This window comes from Dysidea avara, chromosome 1, assembly GCF_963678975.1.
Source record: "Dysidea avara chromosome 1, odDysAvar1.4, whole genome shotgun sequence".
In the NCBI taxonomy this organism is placed as follows: Eukaryota; Metazoa; Porifera; class Demospongiae; order Dictyoceratida; family Dysideidae; genus Dysidea; species Dysidea avara.
In genome coordinates, this window is record NC_089272.1 from 52,455,677 (window position 1) to 52,474,051 (window position 18,375).

The 18,375-nt window shown below is 38.0% G+C and overlaps 1 protein-coding gene and 1 long non-coding RNA gene across 2 annotated transcripts; one reads left to right on the forward strand and one right to left on the reverse strand.

Moving 5' to 3' along the window:
• The first annotated feature begins 45 nt into the window (after positions 1 to 45).
• Positions 46 to 9,214, forward strand: LOC136268564 (uncharacterized). The gene is made up of 2 exons (XM_066063943.1): positions 46 to 183; positions 7,637 to 9,214. The coding sequence occupies exon 2, from the start codon at positions 7,655 to 7,657 to the stop codon at positions 9,083 to 9,085; it is 1,431 nt and encodes a 476-aa protein (XP_065920015.1). The 5' UTR covers positions 46 to 183; positions 7,637 to 7,654; the 3' UTR covers positions 9,086 to 9,214.
• On the reverse strand, positions 1,253 to 4,729 carry LOC136268562 (uncharacterized). The gene is made up of 3 exons (XR_010707025.1): positions 3,419 to 4,729; positions 2,071 to 2,142; positions 1,253 to 1,556 (listed from the first exon to the last, which is right to left on the reverse strand). It is a non-coding gene; the product is annotated as an uncharacterized lncRNA (long non-coding RNA).
• Positions 9,215 to 18,375: the final 9,161 nt, after the last annotated feature.

Here is an 18,375-nt window from a genome sequence, read left to right on the forward strand (position 1 = left end):
TATGCGGCTTGAAACTTACAGGGCGCCCGCCCTTGCCTTTGTGATTCTGCGGTTACTGGGTGTGTACAGTGATCTACAGACTTTGCTGTGCGCGGCATTCAGTTTTCAACCGTTGACTGTGAATGAACCAGTGAACCCAGAGCCGGATCTTGTCTAGTAGCTCACTGCCTGGCTTCTAGTTCGGTAAGTCGGCTGATGCAGGCTGATGAGAGTGTCGACGTTAATATACTATACATGATTTTTTCCTACTTTTTCAAATTTCCTTCACTTATCAAGACTCACGGTAGTGAGTCGCGCGGCCAGTAAAGCAGAAACGCGCGCCGCAGACAATAAATGACGCGACCACTACGTGAGGATTTTACAAGAACGAACGTTCTCAAATTTGGCCTTCCTGTAATCCACCCGTCACTTACGCTATCCCTCTGAAACTCTGGAGTTGAACTCATCGTGTCACTAGTAACTACCACACAAGCAGTGAAGCAAATCCATGCCGATTGTTTCGTGATCGAGATTGCCGACATGAAAGGGGACGTTTCATTTTTTATTTTTTTATTTTTTTTATCGCATGCGGTTAGACGCAACCGCAGGTGTATGCCTTGCGTTCCTTTGTGCATTCCGAACATTGATCGCCCTGTTATCGCTTCAGTATTCACTCAATCACCTCAAGATTCACATCATCGATTTCACCATACATGATTACCCTACAGTCGTGATTTCAGCACCAAACGAAGTTTCAGTCGTCCTCAGTCGACCTAGAGGCCAAATACAAATCCCAGATTGTTGTTTTCCGCAATACTCGCTTGGCATGTAGGGCAATGTGTCTTTAAACTGTTCTGAAAGTTTCGTTCAGATTGAAACATTTGTTTTCGAGAATGGCTAGTTTGAAATTTGAATTTAGTCGCCCCCACGTCATTTGCTCTCTAAGAATTTTACTCGGAATTTAAAGAATGACGCAGAGCACAACTGCGGTCTCTGGGTATTGATGAACTGGCGCTCTATGTAGTTAATCAGTACATATAGCCACCAAGAAGTGTGCTGCCATAGATTATAGTCCATAGATATAGCTAATCTATGGTGCTGCATACCATCCTTCGTTTTGAAATTAGTCGCCCCCACATAATTTGTCCTCTAAGGGCGCGGCTTAAAGAATGACACAAGAGTACAACTGCGGTTACCAGTTGTTGACACAAGCTGTGAGTAATTAGCACATGTAGCTAGCTTAAAAGGAAGTGTGCAAAATCGCCTAATACAATTGTCACCATGCATTATTGCATTTTATAGCACCCCCACACAAAATTACACATGTAATTACAACATACAGAGGAGACACATGAATACCAAACACTTTTCACAACAATAATGTAAGAATTGTACAATAATGACTGTAATATAACTGCTATGCAAATGTTTTCCAGTGGCCCGCCATGGTAGCAAGTCTCACATGACGGCATGTATATTCATCCAAACACAATGGGAGTAACGAGTGAGTATGATGACAACAAGTTGGTATGACTCCATTTGTAGAATCCAGATGAGTGGGTGTGGCTCCAGTATGTCTAAACGGTTAACAAACATTCCTGTTATAAATACGTGCTAGAGTTGCAATATAATAGTATAGTATTTAAATGCAATAATACATAGTCTCCATTGCATCACTATCAAACGACACTAAGTGGAGGATATTGTTGCATCTCTAGTATGTACACTCTATCAGTACAATCTATCTTAATGGCCACTAGTATAGAAAGACAACCACTCTTGAAAAGCCAATTCCAATTGAGAATTTATACACTGTTACCTGCTGAATGAGTGAAGGTGGCAATAAACAAGTTCCACCGTAATTTATACACGTGATCTGATCCTGTATATTCTGTCAGTGGATGAGATCCACTTGGCCAGGACAAAATGTGACTCAAGTGCCCTGGATGATCCATACTCAACCAACTTATGACCCAGTGGCACAATGGAACTGACTATTTATAGAGAATACAATTACATTTATTTCTAAGATGTGTGGATGTGTGGACACATTACAACACATTACATGTACATACAAGACACGCTACGTACTGTTTTAGCATTTCAAGTCACCACATTATACACGTACCAGTCAACAATGCTTCATAGTGCCCATCAGTAAACCTGAAGAAAAGTTACAAAAAATAAAAATTCACATAAGTACAATGAAACCTCATTAATATGGCAGGCTGTGGGACCAAAAAATTTGGCCTGAATAACAAGGTGGCCTTATTAATGAGGTCATAAGTAATGCTTAGCTATATTTGGGACCTACTAGAGGTGGCCAATATAATGAGGTGGTCTTATTAAAGAGGTGGCCACTAAGTGAGGTTTCACTGTACATATAGTTCACAATATTGTGAACAATATTAATGGTTAACAATATACACTGAAACCTGCAGGTCACTTCTTGTGGAAGATTGCTCTCTACACAAAATGACACATTCAGAGATTGTATTTAGATGGATGATACAGTAGCGCATTGTGACTTCAATACTCGTGATGTGTCACTGCTAGGCAGCAACCATATACACGGCACTGCCACATCGCACTTGCTCGCACACACAATTTTGCTAACGATTTTACAAATTGATAATTAAGGGGTGTGGCAACTAGCTGTTTCCCTTCTGTACAAGTGGCCACCAAGACAGGTCCACTATGGATGAAAGCCAGGCATTAGATATTTGGTATTTCATGTGTTGAAGACATTCCAGGGCTTCTGGTAGTCTCAAATCTCACCACAGTTTAACTCAGGCAGTGTTGTGGTCACCACTAAACTACTGGAATGCTGTGTTATGTTCATCTTATGCTTGGCTACTATATTGTAGAACTGAAATGGATACTCTGAAAAATATATCCTATGGATAATGACATCATCACTTTCTTCATCAGGAGCTTATAAGGACCAACAGTGAAACTTTTTACACTTGGGGCTGACAGTCAACTGCCTATGTCTGAAGCAGTGCTTTTGGTGCTCTAACAGATTGGCTGCCCCCTTGCTGCCAGCACTCACTGTCTCATACGCTGTCATACACTAAATCCATCTCTATAGCCAGTTAGAACAGCATGCTTCTTACCTTTTTTTAAGGCCGCATAATGCAGCCACCTCTTTAAAAGGCAAGGTTAGAAAATTTTGTCCCTACGGCCTGAATAATGACCAGTTTTCACTGTACTATTAGTGATTAGTGATCATGGGGGATTATTTATTAAGATACTAAGATATACAAACGCTACAACCTCTAAATATAGCAGTAAATTTTTTACCCTGGTCCAATGTCCCATAATAATCGTGACTTCGTGAGAGACTCTACTGTGACAAATACATGTTTATCATGATATGTGCTAATCGCCTTTTTACAATTAAGTTTTACAACACAAATACATGTATAGTTAAACTCACCAATTGCGACTAAATCCCTTCAACACGAAAAGACAAATAATGAGACAACCTTGGAGACAACAGCCACACAAGCCTATTCTGGTGCGTTTATTTAGTAGTAATATAAATTTTAAAGGCGTTTATTTACAACAGGACATAATTACGCGCCCCTCTATTGTCTCTGTACATACTTGCCTTTTCTTTACTATTCTCATTTCATTTCACAAGATCTCTTGGCAGGGGCGTAGCTTCTTCACTTGAATTAGTCAATGCTTGAAGTAGATCGAGATACTCTAATAAAACAGTCACATTTCTACAAGTGCCATATTTTTATATTGTAAAGTCTGTAAGTAGCTAGTAATTTAAACTATACAATCCGATGCTAAGCAGAAGTTGTAACTATGCTAAATATTGATTGCTGTGTTCAGCGGTGGAGCAAGTAGTTGATATGAGGGGGGCTGGGCTGACCCAGACTTATTTCTATAGTTTAGTAAGGTGAGACCAAAAAAAAAAAAAAAAAAAAAAAAAAAAGGTCGCAACCAACTGACAAGAGCTTCCACCTCACCAGCTACCATTTCTAGCTGATAAACTACATAAAAATCCTTACATAGCTCGCTACACACTGAATACTTTATTAGAGTGACTGCTCTATTAGAGTATCTCGATCTTTATCACGGTTTTCAGCCCCACTCCAAGAAAGATAATTTCGGTGTGATATCATTCTGAGGGGGGGCTAAGCCCCCCCTTTCCGCCGCCTATGGCTGTGTTACAGCTGTTTTGTGACTGCTCTAATAGAGTATCTTGATCGTTTCAATGCAGTACAAGATGAAAGGCAAAGTGTTGTTAAGGGTTTACTAGTTAAAATGGGTGTTAGTTGACTGCAGTTGCATGCCACTAACAGGGCCGTCCAGAGAAATTAGAGGGCCCAGGGAAAAGAGTTAAAGAGGGGCCCAGGGGCAAGGAAGGGTCTAGATCCTGACTGCTCTATTAGAGTATATCGATCTTTCTTTAAACAGGTATTCAAGTGGCCCCTTTCAGGCTGTGGTAGGGGGAAAAATACCCCAGTTACCCCCAATGTGGGCGGCCCTGGCCACTAAAATTACAGTTATATTTTAATATTCTGTCACTGTAATCTGGGGTTTCTGTCAAAACCATGGAAACTACTGACTCACCTACTGTTATCAACAGTGCATTGCTTATTCTAACAAAAAGTATTGAAATCCCATCCAAAAACAGCTTATAGCTGTAAAAAAAGTGCGCGTCCAAGTAAAGCAGAGTTAACTGCGACAAAAAGTAATGATATCATAATGCGGCCATGTGCGAGGTGTGCAAGTTGTAATATTAGCTAATCAGATAATACAATGTTATTGTTAAAGTGTTAATGAGAACTATGTGATGCTGCTAGTTTTGAAGTGTGTGAGCATCTTCATAAATGCCACATAAATTTAATTCTCAATAAAGCAATGTGTATAGATTCTCTGATAGTAATAAATAGTTTGAGTTTGGCCGCCTTTCCTGTATACAGCAATGCTACGAACAAAGGAAAGGTGGCCAAACTCAAACTATTTATTACTATCAGAGAATCTATACACATTGCTTTATTGAGAATTAAATTTATGTGGCATTTATGAAGATGCTCACACACTTCAAAACTAGCAGCATCACATAGTTCTCATTAACACTTTAACAATAACATTGTATTATCTGATTAGCTAATATTACAACTTGCACACCTCGCACATGGCCGCATTATGATATCATTACTTTTTGTCGCAGTTAACTCTGCTTTACTTGGACGCGCACTTTTTTTACAGCTATAAGCTGTTTTTGGATGGGATAACTTTTAATACTAATATGCTATGGCAATGATAATTTTAACACATGGTCAGCAGTTAATTGGCTTTACGATGCAAGTTACAGAATGCAAATATTCTGTTCCATTGCTGAAATATAACCTTTAGTGTGATAGGGTGTAGTTTGTGCCCACATGCCCTGTTTTCGCAGGCCCGGTCACATATTATATTTATTACTGTGCAGCAATCAAAAGATTATAACGCACAGGTGTGATCATAAAAATTACTTAAGTTATTACAAAACTCATTAGGGGTAGAGGAATTAATTACATCAGCAGGGAGTTGGTTCCATAATTTGATGGTTGATGGGAAAAAGGAAAATTTGTATGCATCAATTAGAGTCATTGGTTGGCGATAGTAGCCACTCCTTAAACTTGAAAGTTTAGGGGTAAGATCATCTGTAGGCACAATCAAATATCCGTTAATTATTTTGTAAAAAGTACTTAATTTAGCTTGGGTTCTTCTTGTCTGTAACAATGGTAGACTAAGAGAAGACAACATGTTAGTAGCTTACACTTGAATATCTTGAAAACTCATTAAAGCAAAATCTAGCAGCATTTCTCTGGATTGATTCTAGCTTGTTTATATTCAACAAGGTGTGGGGATCCCAAGCAGACGCAGCATATTTGATGATAGTCTTGCGTGCCAGACGGTTTGTGTGGGGGCGGCAAATATACCGCCCCCACACAAACCGTCTGGCACGCGAGACTAATTTGATGATTGGACGAACCATAATCTTGAAACAATTACATTTAATGTGAGTAGGACATTCGTGTAAGTTGAGATAAAAAAAGTTGTTTACTTGTTTGGCCTTGTTGGTAATCCTTTGGACATGCTCATTCCATGAAAGGTTGCTTGAAATTGTTATGCCAAGGTATTTGGTATGAGCAACTTAGGCAATAGGTACAGTTTCAATGCAGTAATTAAAGACAATGGGGTTTTTCTTATTGGTAGCTCTCAAGAATTCACATTTGCTGGGGTTAAACTCCATCTGCCAAATACGTGCCCATTGTGTGAGAGCATCTACATGTAGGTCTCTACATGTAGGTCTTCTTGTAATGCATGACAATCAGATTCAGATTTAATGTAGGAGTAGAGTAATACATCATCGGCATACAACTTTACTTTAGAGCGTACTCGAGAAGGTAAATCATTTATATACAATAGAAAGAGCAGTGGGGCTAGCACCGTGCCTTGAGGAACTCCCGATGATACTGGGGTTGGATGGCTCTTTTGGTTATCTAGTATGACATAATGGTGATCTATCGGTTAAGAAAGATTTAAGCCAAAGTAGTAGTGCTCCATGAATTCCATAATGGTGAAGTTTTTGGAAAAGGCGTGCATGAGGTACCTTGTCAAAGGCCTTATGAAAGTCTAACAGGAGGACATCACATTGACTCTTCTCATTAAGGCACTTGGCAAAATCATTAATGGTGGTGATCAGTTGTGATTCACAGCTTTGTTTCTGTCGAAATCCATGTTGCCCATCACATAAAACTTCATGGTACTGTAAGTGTTTGGTAATGCTGGGATATACAATATGTTCTAAGATTTTACAGCAAATACAAGTTAAGGATACTGGCCTATTAATTGCCTGGATCGGATCTGGCACCTATCCCATGGGGTACCCCATATAATAGCAAAAGATTAGATATTTAGCTAGTCTTGACCGACGCCGAAAACTAATCGGCACCTCAAGGGTTTTATGCCAAGCTGTTAGCGGGCATGGTAGAATTTGTCAAATCACTGCATGTATGGCAGTGAATGATGGCAGGGAACGATGGGATATATGGTTATTACCAGAGCAAATTGTATGGAGACTCCAGTCTAAATATAGGAATCTTAAGACCTCCTGATGCACTCAAATTGAAATAAATATACATAGACGACATCTGGGCACCTAGATGTCCACGTTCAATCAGCTGGCTAGTTGCCAGTCTGCGAAAATTCCTACATTGTACACGTCTCTAGAAATCCACCTCTGTTGCATTACCATGGTGCAAATGTGTAGTGGAGTATTTTGAAGCCTCATGGCTCACTTGTGTTCTTCCTTGCAGCAAATGCAATATTCAACCGACAATTCGTATACCGGTATAGATGGCCTTTGAGTGTCACTAATCCTTTAGCCTGCAGCATAGAAATCAGTTATCAAAGAACTTTTTGCATGCCACTAAGAGTTCATGCATGTGAACTGACAATGTAATTAACCTAATACATTTGTCAATTTCTTCCTATTTGAATTTTTGTTAATTGTTATTAACAGGTTTGTTTATGCTGCCATAAGTCTTTGTATTTTGATTTGGTTGTTGTTGGTAGTTTGCATATATTGTTGTACTTTATTTAGTTTGTTTAACTGTATCCAGAAATAAATTTTATTTTCTTATAGGAAAAGTGAGGGGGTACTATGTTTTCAACTAGAATCATTTATACCATTGCCTTCATCATCTTCCTGAGTATGCTAATTGGTGTTATTTATTATATTCAAGATGACTCTATGACATATGGGGAAGTCAGAAGAGAAGAGATATCTATTCATGGTGAAGCCAGAAGATGGCAAGCAGAAAAAACTTCTACCAAGCACTCATCTCATAATCTACACTTCAATTCAAAATTGCACACAGGGTCACAAAATACACAGGGATACATACTGCCATTCAGAGTAATGGAGCAACAAACAGCAGCGATCAGGAACCTCTATAGTCTCCAATACTGGGCAAGTACCGTTAACATGAAAGTTGTTGAGCCATACATTTCTAATAAAACATTTGATTTCTTTCCTTTTGTAAAGGGAGATCCTAATCCTATGGCATTTAGTGATCTTTATGATAGAGATCTGTACAATAGACAATCAACTAAGTATGGACATGCTGAGCTAGTAACATGGGAAGAGTTTTTGACAGGTAGCCCCCAAAACACAATTCTTGTTCTACCATGTGGAGAGAAGTGTGGTCATACAGCTGGTTACTCAGAATACAATGATGGATTTGTTAATATTGTTACAGTAACTAATCCTGAGAGGTTGGAAGGTACTCAAATGAATGGCAAAAAAAAATTTCCTGCAAAGTTTTTCACAGACCTTGGGTTTAATTTCATACGTGAAGTGAGTATTGTGTTTCGTAGCACCACTCCTATGACAATGCAAACATTTACCCATCATGTATTGGGAAGTTATGCTCCAAATGATGTCACTGTGATCATTGCTCTCTGGCAAGGAATGACTAAATATCGGGATAACCTTTATACAAATAATAAAAACAGTCACAAAAGGATATTTCATGTTGGCTTACTGCCTAGCACAAATATGATACAGCTGAGTGAAAAATATTTAAAGAAAACCAATCCCAATGGTAAAAAATACTTTGGCGTTATGGTCAGAACTGAAAAGGTGTTAATGCATAGATCTGGTCCCACTAAGGAAGATGTAGTTCAGTACATGATGGAGTGTGCGGTAAATCTTACAGAGCATTTCAGTGTTCATCCAACATGGAGTAGGACATTAGCCATTGACTTGGGAAATTTTGGTACTGTCCGATACAGACAATCACCAAATAAGAATGTGGACTTACTGTACAAAGCATTTATTACATCTGTGTATAGTGACAGCTGGTCTATTAATAAATTTGAAAACATTTTTGAAGATGTCGTTAACCCTGTCATTGTTGCTCAACTGCAACGCACCATTGCAGCCAAGTCTGATTGTCTGGTATTGATTGGTGGTCCATCAAGCTTTCAAAGTGCTGCTCTATCAATGTATAAGCTTTTTCATCCTGTTGAGCAAGAACAGTGTATTATCAAACATTGTTATTATGGTGTAAACTTTGACGTTTCATCCTAGTGTTCCATTCATGTAATTTGTTGCAAGAGCATTGTGTACATCACAACCAGCTGCAATATGCACTGCATGCATGTGTATATTTGTAATAATGGATACAACTGGCATGTGGTTATGGTCAAGCCAATGCAGAGCATGCTCAGTCTATTGATCATGAATTCAAACTACTGTAATCCACATGCAGGTATACTTCATGATGGGATAGAGTACATAGCTATATATTTTAGAGTGTCACATGTTTTGGGACACAATTTCAAAGATTGAGCTAGACAATTATTATGTCACCATGTAGAGAGTTCAGCTACATTTCAAGTGAGCCAGTGGAGATCAGCTACACACAACTTACTTGTAGAAAAGAAATGGCATGTAATAATTTCAAAATTTGTATAATTACTGATAAAATCAAAAATACAGTAGTTAACATTAAAAGTCTGCTTTGAATGTCTTTCTTCTTTCTCTGTAGTAAAAAAAGCACAAGTTAATATAACCCTATAACTCCAATGCTGGCCATATATGTATACAAATAATTATGGTGTATACAAATACAAAAAGAAGTGATATCTAATCCAAAACAGCCAAACTGTAAAAAAAGGTGCGGCCTCCAAAAAGGCCATGGTGAAAAAAGATGTGAAATCCAAGGTGGTGGCCAAGAAATGGCTGTGATAGTAGGTTAATGGTAAAACTTTAATAACGAAAATTCAAGTGAATTTGGTGCCAAGACCAAGCAACACCGACCAAGTTCACCTGAATAGCCGTTATTAAATTTTTCCGTTAACCTACCATCACAGCCATTTCTTGGCCACCACCTTGGATCTGCATCTTTTTTCACCATGGCCTTTTTGAGGCCACACCTTTTTTTACAGCTTGGCTGTTTTGGATTAGATTATATATGCATCAAAACTTGTAATAAAACATTCCTCTGCTCATTCCTCTGCAACCAAGTGAAACTGTATAATGTAATACATAATCATCATAATAGGTATCAACCTTAAGCTTGTTGTAACCTAGTTAAGCTTGTTGTAACCTAGTTAAGCTTTTTGGCCACAAAACACTCTGTGGATCTTTTTGAAATGGTCACTATCACAAAGTGGTTTTTCTGTAATTATATGTGAGAATATGAAGTTGTTGCTGGCCCTGCTGGGATGTACTTAAAGTGATCATCCATATTTTTGGATTCTAACATAGTCACTAATGAGGTGGTCTTTGTAAAGAGGTGAGCTCTATAGCTATATTTAGTGGCGGATCTAGAATTTCTATTCTGAAAGCATGTCCAAAATTTTGTAATTGTAAAAGCATGATTTTAGGCTACTTTTAGTTAATGATCAACCATGTAGCAGACTTTTGATGATGCCAGGACTGACACTGTAGCTACTTAAAACTCTATAGCTAAGTACTGTAGTATAAGGGGCATGCCTTAATTACATGCTATTGTAGGAGAGAATTGAAAATTAGACCGAGATTGAATTTAAAAGTAGTCTTAGCAGTTCATCACAATGATTAATACTATTTCATTGTTGTATTAGGTTGATGTTATCTTTATCTTAGTACTGCATGCCACCTAGTAAATTTTAAACATTAAATTTAATGTGAGGCTGATTTCATCGGTTTATTATATAGAATGCTTATTATTAATATTTATTCAGCAGGACTGTCCAGGGCTATAATGCTAATGTACAATTAGCTGCAACTATAGTGAGTGATAGTTTTTGTTTAAATGTTTCTACACAGTCAGTCCATTCAGGTACAGTTCTTGGTTACTAGCTACTATTGAATATCTGCCTGCATGATTGCTGTATTAGGGTGACTGTTCTATGGTTACTGGGCAGACAGCACAACTGATGTACATGTGCCTATGAAAAATTACAAAGGATTAGTAAAATTATTGGTTAATAGTAATTGTATATAAATTTGTTGAAAATGCATCGTAGTCAGTGATATGAGATATCATTGGTAAGTTGTTCCTAACCTTGAAAAAAATGATTGTAGCTAGATGTGATGTAGCTGCTTGGTGGAAGCATAAAATGTGAAGGGTGCAGTGATATTGTCTTATTTCTCTTACAGCAGGATAAAATGATGTGATTGATAATGGTACATTATTGTGATGATAAAAAATCGTGATAAAATATCTTGTGAAATACTATTATCATAATCTGGAGATCTTTTGTCAAATTTACAAGATAGGCGGGGATAATTTATGGATAGTTAAACACAGTTACATGCATCCTACTGGAATACAGTGGCATATTCTATGATTATTAGCTATATTGTCAATACACACTAAGGAGATTCGCTATTTTGAGTACGGTGTAGTTTTGGAAAATTTGCTAGTACTTTGGGTTATAATTAGTTAGGTTAGGGGGTTTAATGTAATGAACTGTGGAGCAGGCCAAAACAAGATCGTGCCTTTTAGCTATCAGCCACCCTACTCTAATCACCAATCATCATTGTTAGTTTTGTAATCAACTATATTTGTACATGTACGGCGTGATTGTAAAACTAATAAAAAAATAAATAAAATAAGAGTACTTCTGTATGAGTTATTGCCAATAGTGGAAACTTTAACCCACGTGCACAATCAAAAAGTCTATAGTGTACTATATAAGTGTTTACATGTTTCTAAATCGGTGTCAAAGGATGCCACATTTGGCTACTAATGAGAGAGTTGCTTAAATTACTAAGTAACCTGTGGAAATCCTATGGTTGCCAACTTGGCAATTTGGTGACCTCTAACAATTGTTGCCAATTATGGTAATCATGTGATTCCATAATTTGCCAAAAAGTGCATGGTTACCTATAGGCATATCAAAAGTTGCCATTAGTGGTTCCAAAATAACCTAACAACTACTGGTATACAATACAGTATAAAGTACTAAATTTAAAAGAGGTTTCCTCAGAAACCAATTTATTTACTACTGTGCAGATGGTGTGCCAATGCACCCAGGGAATGCCATACCTCTGGAAAATATTGTTACAGTATGGCTTATTACTGTATAAATTAATAATGTTTTCTGACTCAATTACACTGAAGTTGGTAAAATATTCCAGCCAATAATTGTTCTTGGAATGTGGAATGTGGGTAGTAGCTGCATGACCATGGTTTGTGTACCTGGATGGATGAAGCGGTTAGGGTGATGGTGTTTAATTGAACATTGTGTGGTTAAGAAATATGAGATAGGCCAGATAAATTGTGGATTCCTTATGTTTGCAGTCTGCTGATCTTATGCCTTGATTTAAGTGTGCCGGGCAAGTTTGAAGTTTCTAGCATGTTTGATGGCTACACTACTGAATCTATTATAGTGAGAAATAAATAATTCAGGTCCTTAGATGAGATTTGCAAGGCAGCTAGTTCTGCATTGGCCACTCTATGTTGGACTTTTTCTATGGATTGGATGCCATTTTGTTGATGTAAATCCCAAACCAATGCTGCATACTCCAGCATGATGGGATGAATTATTATGCATGGTGAGTTAGGCAGAAGCCTTAACATGCTGAAGTTACATATTATTAAAGTTAAACATCTATATAGCTACATACCCATCTACAGCTATGTACTATAGTTAGCTACAGCAGATCTGCATGCCACTGAAATTTTGTAAGTTGGAGCTTAGACCAACTTCAATCCTAATGCATGTTGCTGGGGATCAATACACCACTGGGTCTGAAATTATTTTCTGTATTTTTCATGTTTTAGTTACATGTTTCTGGCTTCCTGTATTCACTTTGATATCCACAGGCTTTAAGCCTTCTCACAGGTCCCTAGTGGGATAGCATTCACAGAATTCCAATTTCCCAACTGACTCTCCAACTGAGGCAATTGTGATGCTGTTTTAGCAAGAGGGTGTGACAATAATAGCTTGGGTGTGTCAATACTGTCACATGCATGCATGTGGTCACTGTGACCGCCTTCTGTTGTTTTCTGTATATTTCATAGTAATAGTTGAACAAAGATTATATTACTAGTTTCTATAGGCTTCGTTACAATGTGGAAACTGTGCATTGTATTAACTGTTTTAGGCATTGTAGCTGCGAATGCAGAACTGCCTTGCAAATCTCATCTAAGGACAATTTTGCCTGAATTATTTATGCACTGTAACAGTTGCAATTACAGCCAGTAGACTCCTTGGAAGATAGTTGGCAAAGCAATATCATCGAACTGTTCCAGCAATAGAGTTTTCAAAAGCACTAGAAGTCGCTATGACTACAACAGAGCGTGTGACAACGAAACAGAAACTACACATACGTGTAAAATAAAAGTAAGTGTATTGAGGTAGCTATAGAAACAGCAATTAACCTAGCTAGCTACATGGGCAGATAATGTTATTGTTTTCACAATTCAGCTAGCTTTGAAAAATAGCTAAGAATCACACCAGCATGTATCAGACAATTAAGATAGCTATATTATAGTATATAGCTAGACTTTCTATATAAACGTATACAATGAAAAAAATTGTGCCACCAGCTATAGCTATATGGCTAGCTAGCTTTTTGTGACGCTCGACTGATCTCGCGCTCTATTTGTAATGAAAACAAATTTAAGGCAGGGGCGTAGGCAGGATTTCCAAAAGGGGGGTTCTGCCCTAAGTATAGAATTTCGTAGGTGTGCACATGTAAACACGTGTACACGTGTAAACATGTGTATTCTTATAAATTCATTCGCAATAGCGAGTAGAGGTACTTGAATTCCTCTGCCTGAAGACCTGTAGCTACCCATTTCAGTGGATTTGTGTAAGTTAATTCAGTTCTAGTTAACCAGTATCACGATTTAAAAAACTTAACTCTGAAAAGGGGGTTCGTCCGAACCCTTTGAACCCCCCATGGCTACGCCCCTGAGGGGAGGAAGGCCTTATTTGAGCTACGTATACTATAGTATAGCTACAGATGTTCGTTTTTCAAATTCTAACCATGCATGGCCATTAGCTAATGTAACAGATTTTTGTTTTCAACCATTAATAATAATATTATTGTTACAGATTTTCGTTTTCAACCATTATAATTGTTACAGATTTTCGTTTTCAACCATTTACAGATTTTCGTTTTCAATCATACTTAGCAAACAATTGTTACCAATTTCCGTTTTTAACCCGGGCGCGCCCACAACCGGCCTTAGTACCGGCGCGCGATTGGTGAGTGGTCTACTGAAATCGTACTGTACCGCGGTTTTCCAAATTCTTGCAATGCAAAGCGTCATGCGCTAATATTATGTCAGTATGCACAGTTCTTTAAAAGTACGTAACTACGCCTGTAATGTTCTGTGACTGTCGGGTTGAGTGCCGTAGGCATGCTTAAAGTCCTGTGAGTTTGTAGTTGTCACTGAAAACCAGCTGTTGAACAACTGCGCACGCACGTACTCACTATAGCAATACCTGATCATTGCTTACCGTCACCAACTCCAGTGTCCTACACCCGTGTTCAACATCCTCTCAAGCTAACTCAATTGCAAACAAGAGTTGATGTGTATTATTATTTTATTATTATTGTTTACTGAGCAGTCGGCCCTGCTGGTGTGCTCAGGAATCACATAAACACAAACACATTAGGTACTATAAGTGTACAAATACTCCTTCCTCCCTCGAACAATTATTCAATGGAACTCCCTTCAAATTCCTAACATCGACACAATAGCTAGATCTCGAAATATTTAAGAACGCTGTAAGTAATATAATATGTGATTGTAATGCTCATTAGCGTGTTGCCCCCAGTGGAATTTGCTAATTAGCAATAATAATAATAATAACGTGCATGCTTGTACAGCGCATGACGCTTTACACTGCAAGAACTTGGAAAACCGCAGTAATAACGTTTGTGCGTGTGTGTGTGTGCCGCGCGCGTGCGTGCGTACGTGCGTCTGCCTATAGTCCAGTGGCGGATTTAGGATTTTAAAAGGGGGTTTCTGAAAGTTGGTATAGCTGAATAAGGCATCTGATGACATTTCTGTGGAAAATTTTGAGATTTTAGAAGCTCGGAGATTTGATTTTAGGCTATTAATTTTTTAGTTAGCAATTACAATAAATCCAATGCTTTAAACTGTAAATACTCTAACTATAGGGTAAATATGGTGACTATTAGCTATAGCTTTGATTGCTCTGCTAGAGTAGTTACTTGACTGCTCTAGTAGAACACATCTCGATCGTTTTAATGCAGTGGGAGATGAAAAGTGAAGTGTTGCTGCAGGGTTAATAGCTATAAATGGTGTTAGCTAACAATTGCATGCATGTTACTGAAAATGAAATACAGTGTTATTGTTATTGTTTATAGTTGTTTGCTATGACAAATTGTCAGTGCAACAATGTTTATGTATTTATACTGCCACTGAGCTAAATTTAAAAGGGGGTTTCTGTCGAAACCCCAGAAATCCATCTAGATCCCCATGCACTGCAGTGGCGGATCCAGAGGGGTTTCTGGGGTTTCGATAAAACCCCCTTTTAAATTTTTGCTTAGTGGCATTTTCAATACATAAACATTGTTGTACTAACAATTTGTCATAGCAAACAACTATATACCAGTAGCATGCACACAGTTGCACTTAACTGACACCATTTATAGCTATTAAACTCTCAGCAACATTTCACTTTTAATCTCCCATGCACTGCATTAAAAACGATCGAGATACTCTAATAGAGCAGTCAGGTAACTACTCTAATAGAGCAATCAAAGCTACAGCTCGTAGTCACCATATTTGCCCTATAGTTAGCTATAGTATTTAGTAATTATATACAGTTTATAGCATTGAATTTGTAACTGCTAACTAAAAATAGCCTAAAATCTGATCTCAGAGCTTTCAAAATCTCAAAATTTTCGTCATCAGATGCCTTATTTAGCTATGCCAATTTTCAGAAACCCTCTTTTAAAAATCCTAGATCCTCCACTGCACTGTAATCGTGCGGCCCAAGAAGCCGGCGTGCCACACCGTGAGTATATTAACAGGAAGAAAGAAAATGCGATTTTCACACCTTTGTAGCTCCATGATCCCTTATTCGATTGCAACCAAATTTGCTACAGAATTTCCGGCTAGGTAGGGGAGTCTACATTCCAAATTTGAAGAAACTCGTTCCAGCCATTTCCGAGATACAAGTGACCACAGCTTGGGTTTTTTTTCTTCGTTTTCTCTTCTACTACTTCTTTTCGCACACTTGGCATAAAACACGAATGCGTGCTCCAATCGGGCTGAAATTTGACACATGTAAAGGGCTGATCTCAGTAGCACGTTTGGTAGGAATCCAATGGACATTTTGCAAACAAATCACCCTGTAGAGAGTTCAGCTAGAAAAAGTCATCCTGTAAAGAGATCAGCTAGAAGGATCACCTTGTAGAGAGTTCAGTTACACGCAAATCACCCTGTAGAGAGTTCAGCTACATTTCAAGTCACCCAGCAGAGAGATCAGCTGCAAACGAGTTATCCTGTAGGAAATAATTGGCATGTAATAGTTTAAATATAATTATATTATTAGGCATTCCAGTATCCGAGATTTTTCAATAAAAAAATTCTCCGTATATTTCCCAATAGAACCCTGGCATAAAAATAACAACTCGTGTTTAACTTGGAATTGCTCCGTCGTCCGAACTCCCAGGGGCGTAGCCAGGATTTTTTGAAGGGGGGTTCCAGCACCAGCATTGAGTTACTAGAAGCAGGGGTCTGGGGGCGCAGCCCCCAGCCGCTGAGAGACTTTCAATATTTTAATAAATCAAAACTCAGCAAATTGCTATATTTTATGCAAAAAGTACATTATTTATTTATTTTATTTTTATTAGTTTAACCAAAAGGTAAGGTGAATACAAAAGGCAAATATGCCTATATGAGTACCACCTACAATAACAATACAATACAAAACCAAACAACTAAGGATGCATTACAACAGTACATTGAAATAAAAGCCTACATTAAAAACATACATGACTTAATCAGAAACAAAAATTGTATAACATTCGCCTAAAAGTAGTGCGGCGTGTAGTTGACAGAATGTCAAATGGGATGGAGTTCCACCAAAAAACACTGTTCACAAAAAAGGAGTAACGGTAAGAGTTTATGGAGGACTGCTTGCATAGAATAGACAATGAGTGTGATCTGGTAGAGGCAGCAGAAGAAAAAGTGAAGTAATTGCTAAACTTTAGAGATATATGATGGTGAAGAATATCATAGATAATTGTCAATGACAGATGTTTACGTCGGTTGGAAAGAGATGGCCATGATAGCTCTGTACAGCATTCCTCAGATGATTTAGACCATTTATAGGTCCTAGGACAAAATCTGCTGCCACAAATCCAGCGAGAACCACGGTTTTGTACTCGTTCAAGGGCAATGGAGTTTTTATGAGTGTGTGGATTCCACACAGTACTTGCATAATCCAGAATAGGAATCACAAGTGACCTAAAGGCCTTATGTTTTGAAGAAGCTTTACATTAATTATGATGCATTAAGTACCCCTGGGATGAAGGTAGTACTAGATAAAGCCACCTAGTAGAAACAGATAGCATAACACATAGAGACACATATATATATAGTAATCTGTAAGTGATGGTTATATCTCACTGTGGTATAGGAGCCATGAATCCACTGATACAAATGGCAATCAAAACAATATAACTATACAAATATGCATGCATAGCATGGATTCATTTTGCATAACACAAGTGATAAATTACTGGAGCTCTATATCTTTAAACACTGCACACCAAAGCTATAGCAGTATAAGGTCATGCTAAGTTTTGCATTTAATGTTGGAATGTCTGAAAACTTCATATGGACATGGATATTTACATGCATGTTCTATTAGAGTATACCTGACTGATCTATTAGAGTATATACCTGACTGCTCTATTAGAGTATATCGATCTTTTTAACAAGTTTTGAAGAGGGCTCATGTTACCTCTGTAAATCCTTCCCTGAGAGATGAATATAAGTTTTATCAATTGTTGTGCTGTGCCATTACACTATATTGCTCACTCATTTTGTCCTGCCACACTAAATGGTGTCAGGATCCTGCTTGCAGAAGTCTAAATTTTACAGGGGGGGTTCCTGAACACCCCGGAACCCCCCCTTCCTACGCCCCTGACTACAATGAGGATAAAAATCGCTGTGGGGTTTGTCCACACGCTGATCATCATGAAAATCTTAGTTTTATCATGCGCGTTACATATAAGTAAGTTTTGTGTTGTTTTGTAATCTTTTCAAGCCTTGTAATGTATGTAGAATAGTTTAAAACTTTAAAAAAACGTACTGTTGGGTAGAAGGTAGTCACTGTTGCTTACTTTAAAGTGCGTAGTTACTTCACTTGGGTTAGCGATTTTCAGTTCCA

Excerpts from the sequence above, each read along its gene's own strand:
- LOC136268564 (XM_066063943.1), top strand. The coding sequence starts at position 7,655 with ATGTTTTCAACTAGAATCATTTATACCATTGCCTTCATCATCTTCCTG.